This window comes from Vigna umbellata, chromosome 1, assembly GCF_029865625.1.
Source record: "Vigna umbellata cultivar VRB3 chromosome 1, Vumbellata_1.0, whole genome shotgun sequence".
Classification (NCBI taxonomy): domain Eukaryota; kingdom Viridiplantae; phylum Streptophyta; class Magnoliopsida; order Fabales; family Fabaceae; genus Vigna; species Vigna umbellata.
In genome coordinates, this window is record NC_142165.1 from 12,477,911 (window position 1) to 12,501,465 (window position 23,555).

The 23,555-nt window shown below is 34.9% G+C and overlaps 4 protein-coding genes across 4 annotated transcripts; 2 read left to right on the forward strand and 2 right to left on the reverse strand.

The window, feature by feature from the left end:
- Positions 1 to 196: 196 nt before the first annotated feature.
- On the reverse strand, positions 197 to 5,086 carry LOC124840616 (conserved oligomeric Golgi complex subunit 5). The gene is made up of 3 exons (XM_047316697.2): positions 3,919 to 5,086; positions 2,198 to 2,671; positions 197 to 1,528 (listed from the first exon to the last, which is right to left on the reverse strand). Exons 1-3 carry the CDS (start codon positions 5,002 to 5,004, stop codon positions 590 to 592), a joined length of 2,499 nt encoding a protein of 832 aa, XP_047172653.1. The 5' UTR covers positions 5,005 to 5,086; the 3' UTR covers positions 197 to 589.
- Positions 5,087 to 10,032: 4,946 nt separating this feature from the next.
- Positions 10,033 to 10,692, reverse strand: LOC148204660 (uncharacterized). Its single transcript, XM_088099545.1, has one exon. It carries the CDS (start codon positions 10,332 to 10,334, stop codon positions 10,149 to 10,151), a length of 186 nt encoding a protein of 61 aa, XP_087955671.1. The 5' UTR covers positions 10,335 to 10,692; the 3' UTR covers positions 10,033 to 10,148.
- A 2,247-nt stretch (positions 10,693 to 12,939) lies between these two features.
- Positions 12,940 to 16,783, forward strand: LOC148204661 (cellulose synthase-like protein D4). Its single transcript, XM_088095380.1, has 5 exons — positions 12,940 to 13,397; positions 13,533 to 13,922; positions 14,009 to 14,813; positions 14,895 to 15,655; positions 15,729 to 16,783. Exons 1-5 carry the CDS (start codon positions 12,940 to 12,942, stop codon positions 16,690 to 16,692), a joined length of 3,378 nt encoding a protein of 1,125 aa, XP_087951506.1. The 3' UTR covers positions 16,693 to 16,783.
- A 1,669-nt stretch (positions 16,784 to 18,452) lies between these two features.
- Positions 18,453 to 23,224, forward strand: LOC124824380 (putative receptor-like protein kinase At2g42960). The gene is made up of 8 exons (XM_088095384.1): positions 18,453 to 18,967; positions 19,369 to 20,165; positions 20,255 to 20,359; positions 20,481 to 20,603; positions 21,242 to 21,412; positions 21,496 to 21,625; positions 21,735 to 21,944; positions 22,727 to 23,224. Exons 2-8 carry the CDS (start codon positions 19,501 to 19,503, stop codon positions 22,838 to 22,840), a joined length of 1,518 nt encoding a protein of 505 aa, XP_087951510.1. The 5' UTR covers positions 18,453 to 18,967; positions 19,369 to 19,500; the 3' UTR covers positions 22,841 to 23,224.
- Positions 23,225 to 23,555: the final 331 nt, after the last annotated feature.

The window sequence follows — 23,555 nt, forward strand, 5'->3', positions numbered from 1 at the left end:
TCAGTCTAATAATCTTAAATCGTTAGAATGCATTTTTCGTTGAAAAATAAGCTCGAAGGTTCTTCACCACCATCCAATCCTTTATCCTTACATTACTTGGTCCTGTGTTTTTTCATCGCCTCCATTCAGAAAAATAAATTGATAAATAATTAGATCTATAGTTTAGACTATAGGTGGAGAGATTCGCAAACCTAGGTAAAGAATGATAAAAGAATATATTACATGTCCATTAATCACGAGGAGTATACAACAGCACTTGTTTTTATCTTCCATCAAAAATCTATATTTCTCTACATTGCATATAACAACAATTAATCAGGAAAATGGAGATTAACCAACAATAGTAATTCCATTTATAAAAAAAAAATAAAAAAAAATAAAAAAAAAAGCAAAGAAGAATAGAAATGAAAAAAGGAAAGGAAAAAAAAAACTACAAATCACTTGAACGCTTCTACCTCATGCTTGTTAGCAGAACTGGCAGCCTCTTGATCGTGTTTCCACAACAAAACCCTTTCAAGAACTCTCAAGAAGCACATATGGGAAGTCGCTGATGTGGTTGAATTTGCTAGACTACAAATTATTTACTGTATCAAGACTTTGAGGAAGTCTGATCCTTTTCAACCAAAGAGGAACCCAGTTGAAGCATGAGAGGATAAACAGGGCTAAACTCCTTATCTCCTCTGCTCCTTACATTTGTAGCATAATCATCAAGTGTTGCTTTGATGCCCTTCCAGATTTGATCCTCCCATTGAGAATCTAGCCACAACGAATACTGCAATGGAGTTAGTTTGTTTCTTTGCATTGGTGATTGCAATTCTTCAGGAGCACGGGTATACAGATGATGTAGTATGACATTCGGTGGCAGATCTTGAAGAAGAGGAGACGATGCAAGATGGGCAGTTTCCAAGAAAATAAGTGGACGAAATGCTCTTAGTGCTCGATATGGTGCACCAAGTTGCTCAACAGGGAACAAATTTTGGCCCACAGCTAGCTCCAATTCAGCCATATCCCTAGCCATCCTCAACTTGCCTGATTCTGAAAGCGGTCTGACAAGGGAAGCATGTCGGATGAAGAATACTAGAACCCGTGAAGCCATACTCTGGACAAGCCTGGTGGATATGTTTTCTGTTCCGGGAGCTACAGAATTTCTTGAAGGCAACAACCTTGATAGAAACTCACTGCGAAAGTGAAGAATACACTTCTGGAGCTCCTCCATATAAGGTGATGCATTGTTGTCCATAGCAGCATCCATTCCATGCGCTCCAAAGTTCTGATCATGTATTTGCAGTATGCAAGACTCAAGACGGTCCAACATTGCCTGGAATAAAGATGTTACAGAATCACAGGCAACACCATATAATGCACCTAATGAAGCAGACAACACATCTGCAGCAATACTAGGCATTCCTTTAAGCATGGATGATATTCGTGTATGAACATCTTGAAGATGCTGACACAATGTAAAGTTCTTGAGCTGTGCCGGTGTAGCGGGGCCACTTACTTGACGTGATTCAGGACCAGTGGATATCTGCCATAACAATGAAAATGATTTAAGTATTAGTAATTAATTTTGCTTATATCGTAGGCTTCATCCTTCTCTTGAATAATATAAACTTCCGAATTCTAAATATTGCAGGACTCATACACAATGAAAGGGAAGAGGAGTCTTTAAGCTGCAGAGAAAACATACAGCATCAGCACTTTTTAGGTAGTTTAATACCTATCATCAGTCATTACGTCTCACCATATCATGACCAGTGATAACACTTTCAGGTAGTAATATCAGCAAAATATTGCATACGTCTAGCCAAATTACTAATTATTTAACCAAAAAAAGAAAAATGAGCATGTAAGTTCAGTACTTGAACGGTTGCTGATAACTACAATAGTACAAATTGAATATGATACAGCACAAGACCAATATAATATATCCATGCAGTTAGCAATTCATTAATATTAGTATAATATATGCATGCAGCCAAATTGATTTTCCTTTTTTCTGTGTACCCATAATTTCCTTGTAAAGATATTCTTTATTCCAAAAATGTAAGTTTTGCAACAGCTAAAGTTGGTGGTCTTCCTGAAAACCCATGAGCTAGACAGCATCAAATTCTTTTCTGAACCAATTAATGTAGTGCTTAAAAATATAACAAACAGCATACAACACCTTTGATACAATAATGTCATATCTGTTTACCTGGTATTCAGACCGTTCTGCAAGAAGAATTAAAACCTTGCCAACTTCACGCAAAACAAGAAGAGTTAAACGTGCATCCACCTGAACAGCTTCTATCTCTTCCTGAATGCGTGTTATAATCCTTGATATTTGTTCCTTGGAGGGAACACTGCCACGGCTAGACATTGGAAATACAGAATTCACTAGGTCTGAAAGGCGACTCAAGCAATGAGCCAAAAATGCATTCTGGAATATTTCAATAGCTGAAATTATCTGCTCCTTCCCAGACGAATTGATAGCTGGTAATACTCCTTTAACATCTGTGTCATGTGAAATTCTTTCAAGTAGATTCTCTATCATGGAGTAAAGTTTCGGATATCCCATTGTAAAAATCTCTTTAACAAAACTTGAAGCGGTGAAAGCAGACTTCATTTGGCTTGCAAACGCCTTAGTAATGGCCTCCCACACACGTTCTGTTAGCATGGGATCACCTTCCTATGCAGCAGCAGTCACCATTAGAAAATGAGAAAAAATATCCAATACAAAATTAGGAAGTGTGAACAATATCAGCCGGAATAAGTATGATCAATATTCCTCAGTAAGAACTCAATACTGTAAAGTAAAATAAATAATGAAGACTGAGCGCCAGGAACTAGGAAGTCCATTAGATCTGTTTATTTTTACATGGTATAAGATAGAAAAAAATTTCAAACCTAGGATAAAATACCTCATTAAAAAAAATCAAATCACCTTATTTGTACATCTAAAATATTGATCACCTTATTTCACTCTGAATACATACAGAGGGGTATATTTTGAAAAGACTGCCAGTAAATCTCATCTCATCCAATTCAATGCAATCCATATCCATTTAGTGGGGTTAATGCATCAGACGATAATGCCCAGGCATGTAATTTTACCATTTCTCTACCCTGCATCCTATACAGGTCATTTAAAGAGAGAAGGTCTCTGACAATATATTGTTGCATAAAGCCGGAAGCATATTCACATAATTGTACAGAAGTACAAAAACATCAATCAATCAAGCTTGATCTCTTTACTTCCTCTTAAGTTATATATTGGTAGTACAGTATAGTTACCCCCTGGCATATGTTAACATATGCTTCACTTTACAGCATAGCAGGGGAAACAGAAGACCAAAAAATAGGAAAGATTTGGAAGACTGGCACCGATTTGTATTTCACAGAAAATTATTGACTGAGAGAAAAAAAATGAAGAATAAAGTTATTGCCTTACATCAGTGCAACATATTCACCGATCTTGCCATGTCAGTTTCTTCGGAATAAAACTGAACATATACATACAGAAATGAACAATTGTTGACTTAATTCAAACTTCTATCATAATCCGCTGCTTTTAGCCGGAGAAGCACACACAAAAATTGTTTCGAATACAATACTGACCAAATCAGATGTAAGAAAAGCAACCTGTTTGAGCTAACAATTTCTACAAGTTCCAAGCTTCAATTCAAACAAAAAGATTTGGCTCACCATATTGTGCAAGCCAAGGGTGTTTGCTACACAACTATATTATATTGGTAAATTGATTATACCAAAGAATCACAAAATAGTACCTATCATCTACATATCAAACTTTGGCATTCAGAGAACAAACAATCATTTCTAGTGTTAGTGCCGTGGATACAGATGGGCATATATGAATCCAAGCAACGACATAATTTCCTTCCGATACAGCAAAAAACAATAACCAATGTACCTCACCTGAATGACCTCATCAAGCAACAAAACATGGCTAAATGGATCCCGTTTCTTGGAGAGCACCCTCTGCAAGTGCCACACAGCAACAGCTATAGAATGCAACTGATCCATGCAATTCCCCAACCTATGCCACAGAGCCTCTCTAGCCTTAGCCCCTCCTCCAATGTGGGGCGTTCCAGAACCTCTAATCCCACCGGGACCATATCCACTTCCACCCGTAACAGCCTTCATATCCAACGCCACACTCACACTCTTAGCACCCAAACCCTTGTACTTATTCACCACCTGCTCCACAGTGACCTTCAATTCTCCGAGATTGTAGAAAACCTGCAACCCTGTTCCAACCTCGGCCTGGTTCAACCCTTCCATTCCGCGTTCCAGAACCTTCATCGCCTCGCTCCGAAGCAAATCTCCGGTCTTCCTAACCCAATCAAGCTCTTCGTCGACGGCGTCGATGCCGCCAAGGTCGTACTCATCACACAGGCTCAAGATCTCGTAGTGCAGCTGCGCGGCCTTGGCGAGATCGAGTTTTTCGGGCTCGGCGGCCATGAGATCGCGGAGTTTCTTGGACAGGCGGAGGGCGCGGATGGAATGCTGGAGGAGCTCTGTTGTGAGGTGGAGGTTGGAGAGCTGGGCGGTTTTGGCGGCGACGGAGCGGTGCGGGTCGGAGAGCTCAGAACGGAGGCGGCGGACGGAGGACTGGAGAGAGGATAGCGCGGATCGGAGGGTGGAGAGAGCGTGATCGGCGTGGTGGAGAGATGAGAGCTGCGAGAGGAGGTCGTTGTGCCGAGAGAGAACCTCCGAGCGAAGCTGGTTCTCGAGGAGGCGGATCGCGTGGTGGAGCTTCTCGGCGGTGGAGGCCGGGGAGCCGGAGGAGAGGGCAGCGGAGGAAAATGAGGTGGAGGAGAAGGACGGGGATAAGAAAGCGGAGAAGATGGGATCCGAGGCGAGAGAGTCGAGGGCCGAGGATGTCGGGTTGGTAACGCTTGCGGCGCCGGTGGAGGGATTCTTGAAGGTGGAGAGGCGTTGCATAGGAGATGCGGTGGCGGATACCGGCGACCTTGCCGCCGCTGGTGACGCCATTGCCATTTTGTTTTGCGAGTGAAGAAGGCCCTCTTGTTCACTACACTGCACACACTATGAAGTTAGTTTGTCTCTCTTTTCTTGGTATAACTTCTTCTTAATTGATTCCTTCTAATTTTTTTTTACGTATAGTAATTTTATATATAGACGTGTTTATTAAAAGTAAGTTAGATGTTAAGGAGAAAATATTAAATATTTTAAGTCTATAATTAAATTTTAAGTTGAATCAATGTTAAAATGATTTATAGATTTATAAATTTAATATGTTTGTAAAAATATAAATAGTAAATTTTACAAGAATCATACCATTAAACATAAACATATGAAAAGTATAAAATTTACAAAATTTACTGTTTACAAGTATAAAGGACATGTAAAGATATATAAAGTAGAATTTATAAAAGTATAAATTAGTTCATGAATAAGTTGATATAATGTGTATTAAAATATTTGTCTAATTAATGTATTGACAAACTCGATATGTGTTGTTAAATCCGTCTAAGTAGTATATGAAAAAATTTGACCAATGTGTATTGTTAAATTAATTTAATTGATATATGAACAAATCAGTCTAATATATATGGTAAGGCTTGTCTAATTAGATAATGGATAAAATTGTCTTATGTATATAAATTCGTCTAATATGTGAATCAATAAACTTGTATACTATATATTGTTAGACTTGTTTAATCCATGTATTTACAAACTCTGTGTTGCAAAATTCGTTATATTAGTGTATAGACACAACATTCTAATATGTATTCTTAGACTCATATACTCAATGTATTGATGGACTCAGGCATCTATTCAATATATGGAATGACTTATCTAATATCTTTTATTATACCTGTTTAATTAATATATGAACATACTCCTCTAATATATATGGTTAAACTTGTTTAATGTTTTTAGTTATACTCATATAATCAGTGTATGAATATATTCAAATTAATGTGTATTGCAAGTTTCATTTAATCAATGCATTAACATACTTATCTTTATTTGTAAAAATACTTGTCTAGTGTATACTGATTGAGTCGTGTAATCAATATATTAGTGATCCGTCTAATGTGTATTGTTAGAATCGTGTAATTAATATATCGACAAACTCATATAATGTGTTTTGCTTTATTCATCTAATCAATATATCCATATAATTGTTTTATATTTTTTTGTTATACTCGTCTAATCAACGTATGAAATGACTTTTCTAATATTTTTGGTTATTATTGTCTAATTAGTGTATAGACAGTTTTATCTAATGAGTATTGTTAGACTCATGTAATTTTCTATGTTGTATTTGCATAATTAATGTATGAAAAGACTTGTCTAATCATTACATGAATATACTCGTATAATGTGTATAACTAAACTCGTCTAATCAATGTATATTGAGGCTCGTATTATATGTAGAGTCATTCTCCCTGCACCTCACCACCCTCATCCTGCACCTCCAAAAAAAATTATAATTCCAAATGTGCCCTTTGACAGTCAACGAGGAGAGAGAAAAAGAATTGTTTAAAAAGGTTAATAAAATTTGAAACCCTATTTAACTCATCTTCTTCTTCCCCTGCCGCATCTCACTCCCTGCCGCATCTCAGTAAAACCCTAGATCTACACCCCCTCCTTCCTCCCTCTTTTTCTCTCTGTCCTCTGTCTCTGGCATCCGCTGCTTTGCTCGCGTTCCTCGCTGGCGTCCAGGTTAGTAGCTTCCATCAATGTAATATATTTGTTTCCTGTTATGTGCTTGGTTGGGTTCGTGGTTCGTGATTGGGTTCGTGGGTCGTGATTGGATCGGAGCTCGCTGGAGGTGCACGCCGCTGTTGGAAGTGCGGCAAGGATCAGAGCCGCAGTTGGAAGTGCGGCTCGCTGGAGGTGCACGCCGCATTTGGAAGTGCGGCAAGGATCAGAGCCGCAGTTGGAAGTGCGGTTCGCTGGAGGTGCACCCCGCATTTGGAAGTGCGGCAAGGATCAGAGCCGCAGTTGGAAGTGCGACTTTATAAAGTTAGTTTCTTCTTTCTGTGACATCACTAGTATATCTTTGTCCAATTTTTTACTGTACCCACAGCACCGATAAACATTTTTTTTTTCTGTGAGAATATGGATCTCATTTATTCTTTAATTCTCAGAAAAAAAATACTATAAAGATATTTTAGTAAAATATTTTTAACTAATAATTATTATCTCATAATTATATAAAATTAATCCGGTTATGAGTTCTTTGTTTTTTTTTTTTGTTTTGAAAAAAAATTTTGGCAATTGGTTAAATTTACATGGATAAACTCCTCCATAAGAGGATATGTGATATAGAAAAAGTTTATAATGAGAGGAGTGCATATGTGCATATAATATAAATAAAATATATATATTAAGAAAGTTGTTTCAAAGAAGGTGGGACTAAAATTGTATAATTGAAAGCATTAAAAAGATATCAACGCACTTCAAAGTGCGGTACCCTAAATTAAAAACGCACTTCGAAGTGCGGCAGAGTCTTTCCGCACCTCGAAGTGCGGTTGCGTATCTTCGCCGGCGTAGAGTCTTCTTCCTCTTCCTCTTCCTCCTGCCGTCACGCTGCTGTATCTCCAAATCTTACAATTCAATCCAATTCCAATTACAATGTACTAGACCATAAATTACTTGCTACAGTGAAAAACCAGTGCACCTAAGGGACCTCAAGGTTTATAAAGAAGGAATATTTTTGTGCTTATGGTTGAGAGTTAGAAAAATGGTTGGGGTTAAAAAAATTTAATTTATTAATTACCGTTTTGACTTTTTTATTAAATGAAGGGTAAATAGGTAAATTTGGGGGTGCAGGATGAGGTGAGGGAGGTGTAGGAAGATTCACTCTTATATGTATGTCAAACTCATTTAATTAGAGAGGGAACAAACTAGTTTAATGTGTTTTAATATACTTAGATAATTTGTTTAATGTATATTGATAGAATTGTCTAATTAGTATATAAACATATTACTTTAGTGTCTCTTGTTAGACTCTTTTAGTCAATGTATGGACAAAGTCATATGATCAACGTTCATACAAACTCGTTTAATATATATTACAAAACTTGTTATCAACGAATGGACAGACTCGTCTAATATGTATTGATAGACTCGTATAATTTATATATGAACAAACTTGTGTAATATATATTGTCAGTTTTGTCTTATGTACGAAGAAATTCATCTAATTAGTGTATGAATAAACTTTTCTAATAATATTCTTAGACTCATATAATTAATATATGTGAAATGCATCGTTTAATAAATTTAATTATCTTTTTAAGAAAAAAGAAAGTAAAATAACATTTAAAACCACAAGGTAAAATAATAATTTACATATATATTTTCAATAAATAACAAATAATATACAGAAAAAATAATCACACAATGAATTGATATATTCAAATATAACAAAAATTATAATATGAATATTATAAAGTAAGGAGAAGAATACAAATTTTATATTCAATTGACAAATATAAAAGAAATATAAATAACAAAATAAAGTTAGGACATAAACAATATTCATTACAGGATGAAGTGTTAATAAATCTAATAAAAAAGGCTAAATATAGATTTTTGCATCTGTTGAAAATATAACGAAGATAAATATGTCACATATAAACCATTATGTCTCTTTTATGATTAAGTAAAAGTAATATACCTTTTAAATAACATTTAAATCATTACACTAATAGAAAACCTAAACTTAAATTTGAAAAACAAAACTAAAATTATTTACTTTATATTTTTTATTTTAGAATTTATTATATTTACTTAGTATTTGACATACATACATATATATATATATATATATATATATATATATATATATATATATAATTTTTTTTTATTTGCATCATATGTTGCATTATAAATCCATCAAACAATTTACGTTGTATTAATTACTTTAACTTTTATAAGTGAAATATACTAAGCTATTAAAAATAAAATTTATTGACATTTAAACTTATAAAAATAATCTAAAAAATAGATTTTAGTTTATTATTTATTTTTCAGATATTAATTGTAATTGAGTTTTAATTAAAATGAAACGGTTATTGTTAAAAAAATCACTTGATTATAACTATATTATAAATAAAAAATAAAAATTGTGTGAACAAAAGTAAAATCTTATTTTTGAATAAAATAAGTATGAACTAACGATTATCTTTATAATTTTCGTGTGTTTTTTTTACTTTGTAGAGTTTTATTTTATTCTGTCTACTTTAAAAATGTTTTTTTATAATTCTATGCAACACAAACAAGTGTAAATAATATTTATGCTTAAAAGTCTTGTTTATCTAACTCCAAAAATCTCTAATGAATACTATCACTGGATATATTTCTTTTTATAAATTATAATTTAACTTTATTTACTGAAATACTAGAATATTTGAATAATTGATCCGTCTCGTGTTTTTATTTTTCTAAATAAATAATTTATGGATAATAAACTAAGTATTTTAGGTTTAACTCATCTGAATTTGTACATTTTCTTACAAATGTAATTATGGAAAATATCTTTAAGTACGTATTACCATATAAATATAAATAGATAATAATATCAATATATCAAACACGATTGTGACATAATTACTATTTATTATCCTAGAAAAATATAATGGTAGAGGGATTTGTTCATCAGAACACACAGGTTAGGTTCTTCATGTTATTCATCTCAAACTAAAAACTTAAAATCCAGAATAGTAATATGTATGTGTGGATATAAAATTTTATTAATAAAATAAAACAATATATTTTTAGTAAAAAATTTAAAAAAATTGGAGTTAAACTTAGCCCTTCAAATTATAAAACAGAGCAAGAGAAAAGTCGAAGAAAGTGCCCTCTTGAGAAGAAGAAATTACTACTCTGAGAAGAAGAAACTTTAAGTTGGTTAAAAAGAAAAGATTGAATCTGTGAGATAACAGAGCATAAAGGATTTCCTGAAAAGTTTAGTTTCTGTTCATATTCTGTTATTGATCATAAATCTGTTAATACAATTAAAGTAAAACAGTAACAATAAACAATGAATTAAATAATAAAAATTATAATAATAATAATAATATTTTGTTAATCGTTCCTATAAATATTCATTAGAAGAAGCAAAAGAAGTAAAACAGAATGAAGCTTTTGGACTGAACCATGAATTAGAAGTTGCAGCCACAGCAGAGGTAGAAGAAACAGAGGGTGGAGACAAGCACGACAGCTTCAGCCACAGAGAGTATCTTGAAAACGACAGTGTCTACAATGGTCGTTTGAAGCTTCTGAGGTTTCCACCGAAACCGCCATGACACCTTCTTCAGCCATAACTTGCTCTTCCTCTTCTCTTCCATCAAACTTTGACTCTCTCTGTTTTAGTTGGATACAGAGAATATGCAGTGGTTTACATTTTATAGAATATTGGGACAGGGTGGGATGCTTAGGATGCTTCAACGACAAGGATGTTTTTGCTGTCCCATCTATAAAAGTAAGTAAATTAAACTCTGCTTTTCTCACATTTCTTAATTCTTCTTCTTTGAAGCTTTGGTCTCAATCATGGTTTTCTTCCCGTTTTTAGTTTCCGTTGTGATCTTGAAATATAGATATGCCAGAAAATTGATATATCTTCGTCTCAAATACGGGATAACATTTAGATAAGATAAGAAATATAAATTTTATAAGTACGTAATAATAACAAAAATATTCAATCATGATTAAAATTAAAAAACACGTACTTATAATAGTAAAATATGATTAAAATAGTTTATTTTAATTTAATAGTTGCAAATTAATACCTTTTCAAACAGTATTTCAAGGTAAAACTGGAACAGAAAGCATACACTATTTTATGAATGTATTATTTAATTTAAGTAAAACTGAAAAAATAAATTGATGAGAATTTTGTTACTAGAATTTTTATTTTTATTTGCATAGATATTATTTATATCATGTTGATGAATAAACGATTTCACAGTTTATTGATGGATTTATTTAGGTTGCGTGGAGCACATGTTTCACGGTTGGTGTCGTGCACTGCATTATGAAATACATGACAAGACATGACCTTAGTTTATTTTAATTGTCTCTCTTCGATAAAAAAAATCAACAAAAAAAATAATTAAAACCATGGATTAAATCATTCTTAAATTGGAATTACCTCCTAATGTGATTATAATTTGACATTAACTTGAAACTCATACCAAAATTTCTTGTAATAGTTTATGTCATAAATATAACTGTGAAATTTATAGCAATAAATAAAAAAAACTTATATAAATCATATTAAAGATATATTGAAACAAGTTAAAACCATCCATTAAAATCATAAAGTATTTTTATTAACTCTTCTATATTCTCGTTGTCTGTTAATTAGTAAATAAATATATTATATCGAGATAGTGATGTTTTCATAAAATATCTATATTTGAAAAGAATAAACTTCCGAAATGTCTTTTTCTTCATGAAAATCTTAAAATATCTACATGAAATATCTTCTGAGTTTCATTTCAATTGACTTGGGTGCAAACATATTTACAATCAGTTCCTTATATATCATCATGTCATTGAATGAATAATTAAAAAAAAACAGTTATTTAAATCTGTTTAAAATTAATAATACACAATTAACTGAATATAAAAGAGATTAAAAGAATAATCCATTAAAATTAAATCCAGTATCTTGCATATTATATATTCACTTTCCATCTCACGTATATTTTCTTTTGCATTGAAATTATAATTGAATGGAATAATTCTCTTTTGTTCTCCATGTAAAGTACAAGAAGATTTGAGTAGTTGTTATCAGAAGTAGCAGTAGATGACATTAATGTTGTTTTCATAAAAACACCAGTATCTGATATACATGTTATGTGTTGGATAACATTTCTACCTTGTCCAATACTTCATCTATCTAGTCATTTTTACTTGTATTTTCAGCATTTTTCTCATTCAAAGTCTCTTGAAAAAATTGACATTATTTCATTGGTTCCTTATATCACTTTTGGTGTGGCCCCTTCATGTCCACTTGTTATTTTATTAAATTTAGCAATAGCTGTTTTCCTTTTTCTTTTTGGAAATCTAACCAATGGTTGTTTGTTTGGTTTATCAAACTACATTCTTTTTTTGTTTGTTTGGTTTCTCCAATCATGTATATGTCAATTTACAATGGCATAACGGCTAGTGTAAATTTATAGGTTTAAAAAAAAAGGAAAATATAATGTCATACAAACCTTTTGGGAAGACTGTTCCATAAAAGGTTGTTTGTATTCTTGTAGAATTTGGTTGTAAATATATTTTTCTCATAAGATTTTCCATTTTTTTTCTTTGAATTTTATAGCATGATTTGAACAGAATAAGTCATACTTTTATATTAAATTAAATAAATTATAATAATTTATTTAAGTAGGATAACTCTAATTGGGTACGTTAGGTTCTTACAATAAATGAAATCATAACATAAAAAAGTAATTATTTTTCCATAGGATTGAATGATTTTGATGTTATATAAATACTTGGATAGTATAAAAATAAACAAAAAAAAAATTAAAATAAAATTTCAACAAAAAGAAGGACTTAAAATAGGAAGTTTTGAAGATCGAACATAATTAGAAACATTGTAAAACCAAACATTGTATATGTTGAAGAGAGACAGAGAGCAACAGATTTCTATAATTTCGGAAATGAGAAGGCCGAATATAGGATAGTTTGATGGACTTGGTCTGAACACCATAAATCTTCTTCCTTTTTTCTGACATTCTATACTTTGACAAATCTCAATTTATTCTTATCCTTAATTGTAGCTGTAATTAACATGTTTAGCATCTAATAGTTGTTTCTCTTGGTGAATGATTATGGAGTTATTTGTCCATGAAAAATGGATAATGGGCTAGATTTTGTTAATTTGATGAAATTTGTTACATTATAGATAGGTGTAATTTTAAGGTATATGAATTTAGAACAATGTCTTCACTAAATAGGCAACCTTCGAAGAAATCATTACGAAACAGTGGAGGATTATCTGGTGGTCCTCAAGTAGGAAGTACTTCCGGTGGACCATCTGTTAAATTTGCAAGAAGAACTTCAAGTGGGAGATACGTGAGTCTGTCAAAAGATGACATTGACATGTCCTCAGACTTATCAGGGGATTATATGAACTACACCGTTCATATACCTCCCACCCCTGACAATCAACCCATGGACACATCTATTGCAATGAAAGCCGAAGAACAGTATGTTTCCAATTCTTTATTCACCGGGGGATTCAACAGTGTAACCAGAGCACATCTTATGGATAAGGTAATCGATTCTGAAGTAACTCATCCTCAAATGGCAGGCTCCAAAGGCTCTGCATGTTCAATTTGTGATGGCAGGGTCATGAGGGATGAAAGAGGAAGCGATATCACTCCATGTGAGTGTAGGTATGTATGTATATGTACATGCGTCAGGAAATTCATGATTCATTATTATGCATGCATGCATGCACGTGTTACTTTTTGACGTATTACATAATTGAGCAATTAAGACAGACTAATGATAATGACTCGTATTTATAGGTTCAAGATTTGTAGAGACTGCTTCATAGATGCACAAAAAGAATCTGGTTTGTGTCCCGGTTGCAAGGAGCCGTATAAAGTGGGGGAGTACGAGGAAGACCTCCATGATTATCCTACCAATGGGACATTGGCATCATTACCAGCACCGAACGGTTCAAAAAATTCAAACATGTCGGTTATGAAAAGAAATCAGAATGGAGAATTTGATCATAATAAGTGGTTGTTCGAGACTCATGGTACTTACGGAGTTGGTAATGCTTATTGGCCTCAAGATGAGTTCGATGAAGATGGTGATGAAGCGGTAAAGGCAGGAATGCTTGATCACGAGAAGCCGTGGAAACCTTTGAGCCGTATAACACCAATTCCGTCAAGCATTATGAGTCCTTACAGGTTAATTATATTGATTTATAGTGATGAACCAAAATCCATGTCCCTCTGATCTCTATAATCATTATTGAATGTGCATTTATCTACAGGTGTCTTATCGCTGTTCGATTAGTAGTGTTGGGGTTCTTTTTACACTGGAGAGTGACACATCCAAATAATGATGCAATATGGTTGTGGCTCATGTCAATTACTTGTGAAATATGGTTTGGCTTTTCATGGATTCTAGATCAAGTTCCCAAGCTATGTCCTGTGAATCGTTCCACTGATCTTGCTGTCCTTTTTGAAAAGTTTGATAGTCCATCCCCATCAAACCCAACAGGGAGATCTGATCTACCTGGTCTGGACCTCTTTGTGTCCACTGCAGATCCTGAGAAGGAGCCACCTCTTACAACTGCTAATACCATTCTTTCCATTTTAGCGGTTGATTATCCTGTCGAGAAGCTTGCATGTTACATTTCCGATGATGGAGGTGCTCTGTTGACTTTTGAAGCCATGGCTGAGGCTGCTAGTTTTGCCGATTTATGGGTTCCCTTTTGTCGAAAACACAAAATTGAGCCGAGAAATCCAGATAGTTACTTCAGCTTGAAAGTTGACCCCACCAAGAACAAAAGCAGAACAGATTTTGTGAAAGACAGAAGAAGAGTAAAGAGGGAGTATGACGAGTTCAAGGTACGCATAAATGGCCTTCCAGATTCCATCAGGAGAAGATCTGATGCCTTTAATGCGAGAGAGGAGATGAAGATGATGAAACATATGAAGGAGAGTGGGGCTGACCCTACCGACACTGTCAAAGTGTTAAAAGCCACGTGGATGGCTGATGGCACCCACTGGCCTGGTACTTGGGCAAATCCTTCTAGTGAACACTCTAAAGGTGATCATGCAGGAATACTTCAGGTACCACACATTTCATTTTGATACACTGCCATTTGCATATTGTTTAGCTTAATTTGCACGTACATGCAATGCTGAATACAGGTGATGTTAAAGCCACCGAGTCCCGATCCACTGTTGGGAAGTGCAGATGACAAGATTGTAGACTTCTCCGAAGTAGATACAAGGCTGCCAATGTTTGTGTATGTTTCTCGAGAGAAACGTCCTGGTTACGATCACAATAAGAAAGCCGGTGCCATGAATGCATTGGTTCGAGCTTCTGCAATTTTGTCGAACGGACCGTTCATTCTCAACCTCGACTGTGACCATTACATCTACAACTGCAAGGCAGTGCGAGAAGGTATGTGCTTCATGATGGATAGAGGTGGCGAGGACATATGCTACATCCAGTTTCCTCAGAGATTCGAAGGCATCGACCCCTCAGATCGCTATGCCAATCACAACACCGTGTTTTTCGACGGAAACATGCGAGCCCTCGATGGTCTTCAAGGTCCTATGTACGTGGGAACCGGATGCATGTTCAGGAGGTTTGCTCTATACGCATTCGACCCTCCAATGGTTGACAAGATGGACGAAAAGAAAGATGTTAAGAATGGTGAAGACTCTGAAACACCGGCCTTGGATGCTAGCGAGTTTGATTCAAATCTGGATGTGAACTTATTACCTAAGAGGTTTGGTAATTCAACCATGTTGTCTGAGAGCATACCTGTTGCAGAGTTCCAAGGTCGTCCTTTAGCAGATCACCCCGCGATCAAGTATGGACGCCCACCCGGTGTCCTTAGGGCCCCTCGCCAGCCACTGGATGCAACTACTGTAGCCGAAGCTGTATCTGTCATTTCTTGTTGGTTCGTAACAAACAAACTTTGTTTGCAATTTCGATGAAACCATGACATTTAATTACTGAAATTGTATGTACAGGTACGAGGACAAGACAGAATGGGGAGACAGAGTGGGTTGGATTTATGGGTCTGTGACAGAAGATGTGGTGACAGGGTACCGCATGCACAACCGCGGATGGCGTTCAGTATACTGCATAACAAAGCGAGATGCATTCCGCGGATCAGCACCGATTAACCTGACTGATCGACTGCACCAGGTGCTGAGATGGGCCACAGGCTCTGTGGAAATCTTCTTCTCAAAGAACAACGCTTTCCTTGCCAGTAAGCGCCTTAAGATTCTCCAACGTCTGGCATACCTCAATGTCGGAATCTACCCCTTCACCTCCCTATTTCTCGTTGTGTATTGCTTCCTCCCAGCGCTCTCTTTATTCTCAGGATTCTTCATCGTCCAAACTCTCAGCATCGCCTTCTTAGTCTACCTGCTCCTCATCACGGTATGCTTGGTGGCATTGGCTGTTCTTGAGGTTAGATGGTCCGGTGTGGAGTTAGAGCAATGGTGGAGAAATGAACAGTTTTGGCTTATTTCTGGAACCAGTGCTCACTTGGCTGCTGTGGTGCAAGGACTCCTCAAGGTGCTTGCAGGGATTGAGATTTCCTTCACTCTGACAACTAAGTCAGCAGGAGATGATGATGAAGACATATACGCAGATTTGTACATAGTGAAATGGAGCTCCTTGATGGTTCCACCCATTGTGATTGCTATGATGAACATCATCGGCATTGTAGTGTCGTTTTCTAGAACCATTTACAGTGCAAACCCACAATGGAGCAAGTTCATCGGAGGAGCATTCTTCAGTTTTTGGGTGCTTGCTCATCTCTACCCTTTTGCAAAAGGGTTGATGGGAAGGAGAGGCAAGACACCCACCATCGTCTATGTGTGGTCTGGTCTCATTGCAATCACACTCTCTTTGCTTTGGGTTGCCATTAATCCTCCCCAAGGTGGCGATGGACAAGGTGTTGGAGGAGACTTTCAATTTCCATGAAAAACCCACGTATGCCTCATGCATCACAATAATACTGCATGCATGCAAGCAATGTAGGTGTTTTTAGTTTTTTTTTTTAACATATGTAACAATCCTCGTGTTTCTCTGTAATTTAGTCCCTTCTTATTACGTACATAAATAGGAAAACAAAATTAGCTCTAGAATTATTTTAAAAAGGTTAATTAGAGTCCTTGTATATGGCAAGAAAACAATACTATTCCAATTAGTTTTAATTCATCTTCATGTAATTCATGTTCATCTCAATTATTTCGCCTTTTCAATTATATTTTCTTACATAAAACATCATTAAAAGTTATTATTTTCGATTAAAACATGTATATATGTAATAGTATTCAAATTGTGAAAGGTCAAATTTTAAAATTGTATAATGAAATTTAAAAATTCACAAAATCTGTGTGAAAATTATTTTTGTATATATTGAAATTTTCATTATTGTATTTGGTTGAGAATTATTGTTATAAATTCTGTTATGTTAATACATGTATCACTTCTCTGTTTAGTGCTATTAATATTTCATTTCAATATGATAAATTTCTTGCTAGACGAGCAATTCGACACCGATGAAGTAATCAAACATTTTTTTGTGTGTATTTTCTTGAAGCAGTAAATGCTAACTTTACTTACAGAAATGGGCTTACAGAAATAGGGTGATTGGGCCCATTACATATTCGGCCCGCTATCAAACCAACTTCCTAGAGTAAAAAGGCGCAACTGAATAACTCATTTTCAATTCTCATTGTCAATTTTATACATTTCAATATTTTATATTTATTAGCTTACAAATAAAAGTATAGAAAATCTGTTGACTGTGAATTTGGACTTCATGAAGTAAGATCATGCAAATGTGGATACAAAATAATACTTTAACAACAGTTTGAACCGATAGTAATTTAAAACTCGTAATAACACACAATACAAAATGGTAATTATTATTTTGAAAAGGTGTGGAAAAGTGCAAAGGTTTTGTCTGGATTATCTTTAATAATAAAAAAAATATGCTTGGAATCAAAGTATCCATTTCTTTCTCCATTGGTGGCTTTTTTCAACCCTCAAAACCCATAATCTTACTAAGAAAGAAAATGCTTAATATTTTAGTGGAGCTTGTGATTTTCTCTCATTGAAAAAATCACTTCTCTCATATTCACCCAAATTTTAGATGGGTGGTAAGGAATTCACCTTTTCATCATAATGCTTTATGATATGAGAGAATTATAAAAAAGAAAAATATTTATTAAAAATTCTAGGGATATGTCCAAAAACCAAAACCCAAAGCAAATTGAATTAGCATGAGAAGGGGAAGCATGGTAGAATGGTGCCAAGCCAAGTTTCAAAATTTGCGTAAGATTTTTCCTTTTCACACAAATAGGACAGTTTGGTGAGCAGACATGACATCAGAGGAAGCCTAGATTTGGTGCTTAGCTTAGCTCCCTCTGTTATGTTGGATTGAGGTTGTTGGTCCTTCTCTCTCTCCTCTCTCTCTCCTCTCTCTCTCACTCTCCCTCTTCACTTTACTTTACCTTTCTTCCTTACTCATTACAGTTTTTATTTTCTTATTTTCTTTCTAAGCTAAAATCTTTTTTTTTCTTTACTTTTTATAAAAGTAATTTTATTTTTTTAAAATGTTTAAATTTAACAGAAATCTAACAAAGGAATAATGTAATTAAATATTTTTAAAAATTAAAAAACTAAATAGAATTTTTATAGAATTAGAGGAAAAAGAGATTTTAACCTTCTTTCTACCAGCCATCCATAAACAGTGTATCATACACATACCTATTCATTTCACATTTGCTTTCCCTTTACTGTTCTCTCTCCCCCTCTGCTTTCCTTCATTGCAAACCAAGCTTCCTTTCCAGCTTGTTCTGGTCCTGCCCTCAGACACAACACCCACCAACCATTTCACTGCATTTACTCTTTCTCCTCTCCAAAATTAGTAGTGACAGTTGCCCACTCTCTCAAACTCTGTATTTTTCCTATCAAAATAAGATTTTTGTCTGCCATTCCCTTCCGGTTTCTCTTCTTAATATCTTACCGCTGAGTCCTTTTTTTTTTTGAAATATGGCCCCACTTTTTACCTATTAGTGTGCCACTTCATCTTTTGCTGCATCTGGATTCTGCTGTAGGGTATGTGTGTTGCTCAGCCTCAGGCATTTTTTGCACATTGAGTCTCTTGTCGGTTCAAAATGAGGTGTGAAACCTGTTGCTTCTTTGGGTAGAAGATTCAGGAGTTTAGCTACCTTGGATCACTACAAAGGTAAATGCTTTGTCTTTGTTAACCACTTTTTGGATAATATACATTTCACTTTCTCTCTTGTTTGCTTGGATCATAAGTGATTCTTTCCTGGTTTCCTTTTCTTTTCATTAGAAATTGTGTTCATAATCAACATTCAACCGGTTATTTTGCTTTCCAAATGAACTATGAAATCACTCAATATGTCCTTCTAATATTGGTTTTGAAACTGCTGAATTATGTATGATTCTGTTTATTTTGTATGCCATTGCTAATGAAGCCTGAGATAGTTTACGGGAAACTTTGTAGTTCGAGATTATCTTAAATCGTGATAAACATTGCATTAGTGATTTGTTGAAACTCTGGCTTTTTGTTTATGGCACTGTGTAAGACCTGAAATGTTGGTTGTAAATTGGAATGTTCAGATGTGTGTTTCAAAGCCTCGAGTAAGGGGAATGGAGTACTTAACTTGAATCCTGTACTTGGGTGGGAATGTCTTGGTTCTACCAGCTGAAGAATTTGTGGGGACGCTATTGATTGACTTGGTGCAACCAATTATGTCATCCAACAGTTCTTTGAAAGGGGAATTGACAAAGAAGACTCCATTTTTGGGGTTGAGACGATGGGTTTTGATTGGAGTAGGTGTTGGTGCATTTATAGTGCTTATTCTTTGTATATTGTCAATATGGGTGATGTTTCGGAGAAAGTCTAAGAGATCTTTGGACAAGTATTCTGTATCCCAAATACCAAATGTCTCAAAAGATATCGACGTTGACAAGGTTGGGGTGCAGAGTTCTCATGTCCAACCAGAAAATGTGCTTATGCCTGTTCATAACATGACAAGTGATAAAAATTCAGATAATATATCAGTTCATTTGGGTAACAGCAAATCTGGGGATCCTGATAATATCAGTCAGTGCAGCTCAATTTATCATCATGAGAGAGGATTTAGTTCAATGTCAGCTGAAGAAGGAAGCTCTGGGAATGTTAAGAAACAATCCACATTGTCACATGGAGGGTTGGCTACTGCCTCTCCATTAGTTGGCTTGCCTGAATTTTCTCATCTTGGGTGGGGCCACTGGTTTACACTCAGAGATCTGGAAATGGCAACCAAACGATTCTCAGCTGAGAACATTATTGGTGAGGGTGGATATGGGGTTGTTTACAAGGGAATACTGATTAATGGAATTGAGGTGGCAGTGAAGAAACTTCTTAACAACTTGTAAGGATATTTATTGATCATTGATGTACTCTTTAATTTTTCCTGACACTTCATGTACTTGTGTAATTATTTCTACATTGAATTCATAGGGGACAGGCTGAGAAAGAATTCAGAGTTGAAGTGGAGGCTATAGGACATGTTAGACATAAGCATCTCGTACGCCTTCTCGGATATTGTGTAGAGGGAGTTCATAGGTAATTTTTTTCTTGGATTTGTGACAGTTATGTTCTCCTTGGTTCAAAATTTGAACCGAAGCTTTTCTCAATGTTATGTCTCTTTGTGTTATAATGAATGTACTTCCCAAATGAAATTCAGGCTGCTTGTGTATGAATATGTGAACAATGGTAACTTAGAACAGTGGTTACATGGAGACATGCACCAACATGGGACACTTACTTGGGAGGCCCGCTTGAAAGTTATACTTGGCACAGCCAAAGCGTAAGTTCAGTGTGCAATTTGTACAGTCTTTGCGAACTCATCTGAGTGATTATCATAAGTCTCTCATCTGTGAGATTTGATTGTAAAATGCTGTGTGTGTACCTTTAATTAATGCTATTACTATTTGTATTTTGAGAATGTCAAAATATATTTAATGGTCTGTTTATCTGTTTCTTGATAGTATTATGCTATTGACTTTATATTTTCATATAGTTTGCAGCATGTTGAAATATCTAAGCCCATTAGGTTTTTAGATTAAACAACAATAAGAGCTCGCTGCCCATGGGACCACTGAGTAAACTCTCTAATCTTTGGCTATATTTGGATATCTATTGATATTTGGAACAGAGTGAGATGAAATAGAATGAAATACCATTGCATTGTTAGAATCTTTTCTGAGGAAATGATATTGAATTAGAAAAACTGGTTTCACACTCCCATATTGGGGGAGGAGATAAGGAGAAGTTTTGGATGGAATGGATTTCATTCCTTCAATCAGTTCAAACATAGTCTTAGTTATTATCTGACCTACTTTAGTTTTAACATTTTACTTAGTTACAGATTTATATTTGTGGAAGTTTCAACAGTGGACCTTGTCATGCTGATGAACCCCTCTATTATACTGTTACTGGTGGCAGGCTTGCTTATTTACATGAAGCAATAGAACCAAAGGTTATTCATCGGGACATAAAGTCTAGCAACATATTGATTGATGATGAATTCAATGCAAAGGTTTCTGATTTTGGCCTGGCCAAACTTTTGGATTCGGGAGAAAGTTACATAACCACAAGAGTAATGGGAACGTTTGGGTATATACAGAAAATTTCATTATCCCTTATTTAACACTTAAGGATTCATACTACTGGAAACTCACTTCTGTTGTGGATTACAGTTATGTGGCCCCAGAATACGCGAACAGTGGTTTGTTAAACGAGAAGAGTGACATTTACAGCTTTGGTGTCCTCTTGCTGGAAGCAGTTACTGGAAGGGACCCTGTAGACTATGCTCGTCCTGCCAATGAGGTTCCTAATCCTTATGAACTCTGCTAGCTTGCTAGTTCTAACCATGCTTTCTACTGGAAGGTGATGATCCTTAATAGTGATTAGATATTGTTCATCCTCATTATGACAGGTTAATCTAGTTGAATGGCTCAAAATGATGGTAGGAACAAGAAGGGCTGAAGAAGTAGTGGACTCAAACCTTGAAGTTAAACCACCTTTGTGTGCTTTGAAGCGCACTCTTCTGGTTGCACTTAGATGTATTGATCCTGATGCTGACAAGAGGCCCAAAATGAGTCAAGTTGTGAGAATGCTCGAAGCTGATGAATATCCATACCGAGAGGTTCCCTTCTATACTCTGTCATTTCATACAAGTTCTGTTGTTTAATTGATGCTGAGTTTGAGTCTCATTGTTTTTTTATCACATTTTGCAACCTTTTAACCTTGTGGGCATCCTTAACATTATTTCCTTCAAGCATGTGTTGGCTATTCTTCCATCAACTAAAAGAAATACAATATTGAATGAAAACTCTTGGGGGAAATTAAGGGTAAAATATGTTTTTGGTCACTTTTTTGACAAATTTTGGTTTTGGCCCTTGTAAAAAATTTATTTATGATTCCTGTAAATTTAATTTTTTTCAGAAGGTCTACATTATCTTGTATTTGTGATGGGCATAAGCATCATGTTAACGATCATTCTAGGATGACATGTAATATGACATTTAGATGCACGTTTCATCATCAATAACTGCTGATAAGGACAACTTTCAAAGTTTTTAAAAATTTACAAGTAATAAATCTGATATTTTTTCTCTGGAGGACTATATCAAAGTTTGTCAATTTCGCAAGGACTAAAAACACATAAAACCCAAATTTTTTTTGGTATTCTTCAGCCTACATACTTCCTCAAGTTTTACTTCATTAGCTAAAAGACAACAAAAGAAAGCATGATTTATGCCATAAATTGGGAAGATACCATTCTACATACATGGAATTGTGATGCATTGTAGTATATAAAGAGCCAGGTCCTCATTTTAAAGCAAGTTTTTTGGTGCTTATATCTGGAATATTAAGTATATATGTTGAAAAAACATCAAAATGTAAGATTGATATAATCACTTTCAGGATAGAAGAAACAGAAAGAGTGGCACTGTCAACATGGAAATTGAAACTGTGAAGGATATTTCGGGTCCATCTGATGCTGAAAGGATGGGGCATACTGAAACAACTCAAGGATAGGAATTGACAACTCCATGGCTTAGCTTGAATGTACAATTCCCGTTGTACACGTTATAGTAACTTATCTATACAACGTATCTCCAACTATGTGCCCCCAAGAAAATTTTGATGCATCTGAGGATAGAATCAGATCAGAGAGAGCCTGTTTTGGATAATGAAGGTTTTGTTTTTTGTTTTAAATTGAATGTTGCCATTGATGATATGACACAGTAGCCTTGCAAAGAGGATTGAATGAACATAGGTGGTGAGTGTTAGTGTTGTACAGATGTATGTGGGGTCTGTCTTCTTGCATGATTGTTCATTTATTTTATTTTAATTCCCTTGACATGGTCGCATGCTGCTGAAGAGTGGCTATAGTGAAAAAGAAACGAATATTTGGCTTCATTTTCCTTGTCATTTTGCTTTTAGCTTCAATATAACATTAATCAGGTGATGATGATATATTTTTCAAGCATCTTGAACGAGTTCATTGATATTTTTAGATAAAAATCAGTTTTTATTCAATTTCACAGTAGACTCGATTATTGTCATTTTATATCTTCATTCTAATAAAATAATCTTGCAGTGGTAAAAAAAAACATGATGTTTTAGTGAAAGATATTATTCAGTATTGTACTGATGATTTTCAGCAAAGTGGTGACAGTGTAGAACTTACGTGTAAGAATAGTTTTTTCTTAAACAACTTGCTCTTAACATCAGAGAGTTTATTTCTTAA

What these genes read in the sequence shown, in the direction of transcription:
- LOC124840616 (XM_047316697.2), bottom strand. Translation starts at nt 5,004, where the DNA reads ATGGCAATGGCGTCACCAGCGGCGGCAAGGTCGCCGGTATCCGCCACC. An exon ending in TGCTTGATGAGGTCATTCAG is followed by an intron (nt 2,672 to 3,918) that starts GTGAGGTACATT and finishes GCTGCTGCATAG; the next exon opens with GAAGGTGATCCCATGCTAAC. An exon ending in CAGAACGGTCTGAATACCAG is followed by an intron (nt 1,529 to 2,197) that starts GTAAACAGATAT and finishes TTGTTATGGCAG; the next exon opens with ATATCCACTGGTCCTGAATC.
- LOC148204660 (XM_088099545.1), bottom strand. Translation starts at nt 10,334, where the DNA reads ATGGAAGAGAAGAGGAAGAGCAAGTTATGGCTGAAGAAGGTGTCATGG.
- LOC148204661 (XM_088095380.1), top strand. Translation starts at nt 12,940, where the DNA reads ATGTCTTCACTAAATAGGCAACCTTCGAAGAAATCATTACGAAACAGT. An exon ending in ATCATGCAGGAATACTTCAG is followed by an intron (nt 14,814 to 14,894) that starts GTACCACACATT and finishes TGCTGAATACAG; the next exon opens with GTGATGTTAAAGCCACCGAG. An exon ending in GTATCTGTCATTTCTTGTTG is followed by an intron (nt 15,656 to 15,728) that starts GTTCGTAACAAA and finishes TTGTATGTACAG; the next exon opens with GTACGAGGACAAGACAGAAT.
- LOC124824380 (XM_088095384.1), top strand. Translation starts at nt 19,501, where the DNA reads ATGTCATCCAACAGTTCTTTGAAAGGGGAATTGACAAAGAAGACTCCA. An exon ending in TGTGTAGAGGGAGTTCATAG is followed by an intron (nt 20,360 to 20,480) that starts GTAATTTTTTTC and finishes AATGAAATTCAG; the next exon opens with GCTGCTTGTGTATGAATATG. An exon ending in ATGCTCGTCCTGCCAATGAG is followed by an intron (nt 21,626 to 21,734) that starts GTTCCTAATCCT and finishes TCATTATGACAG; the next exon opens with GTTAATCTAGTTGAATGGCT.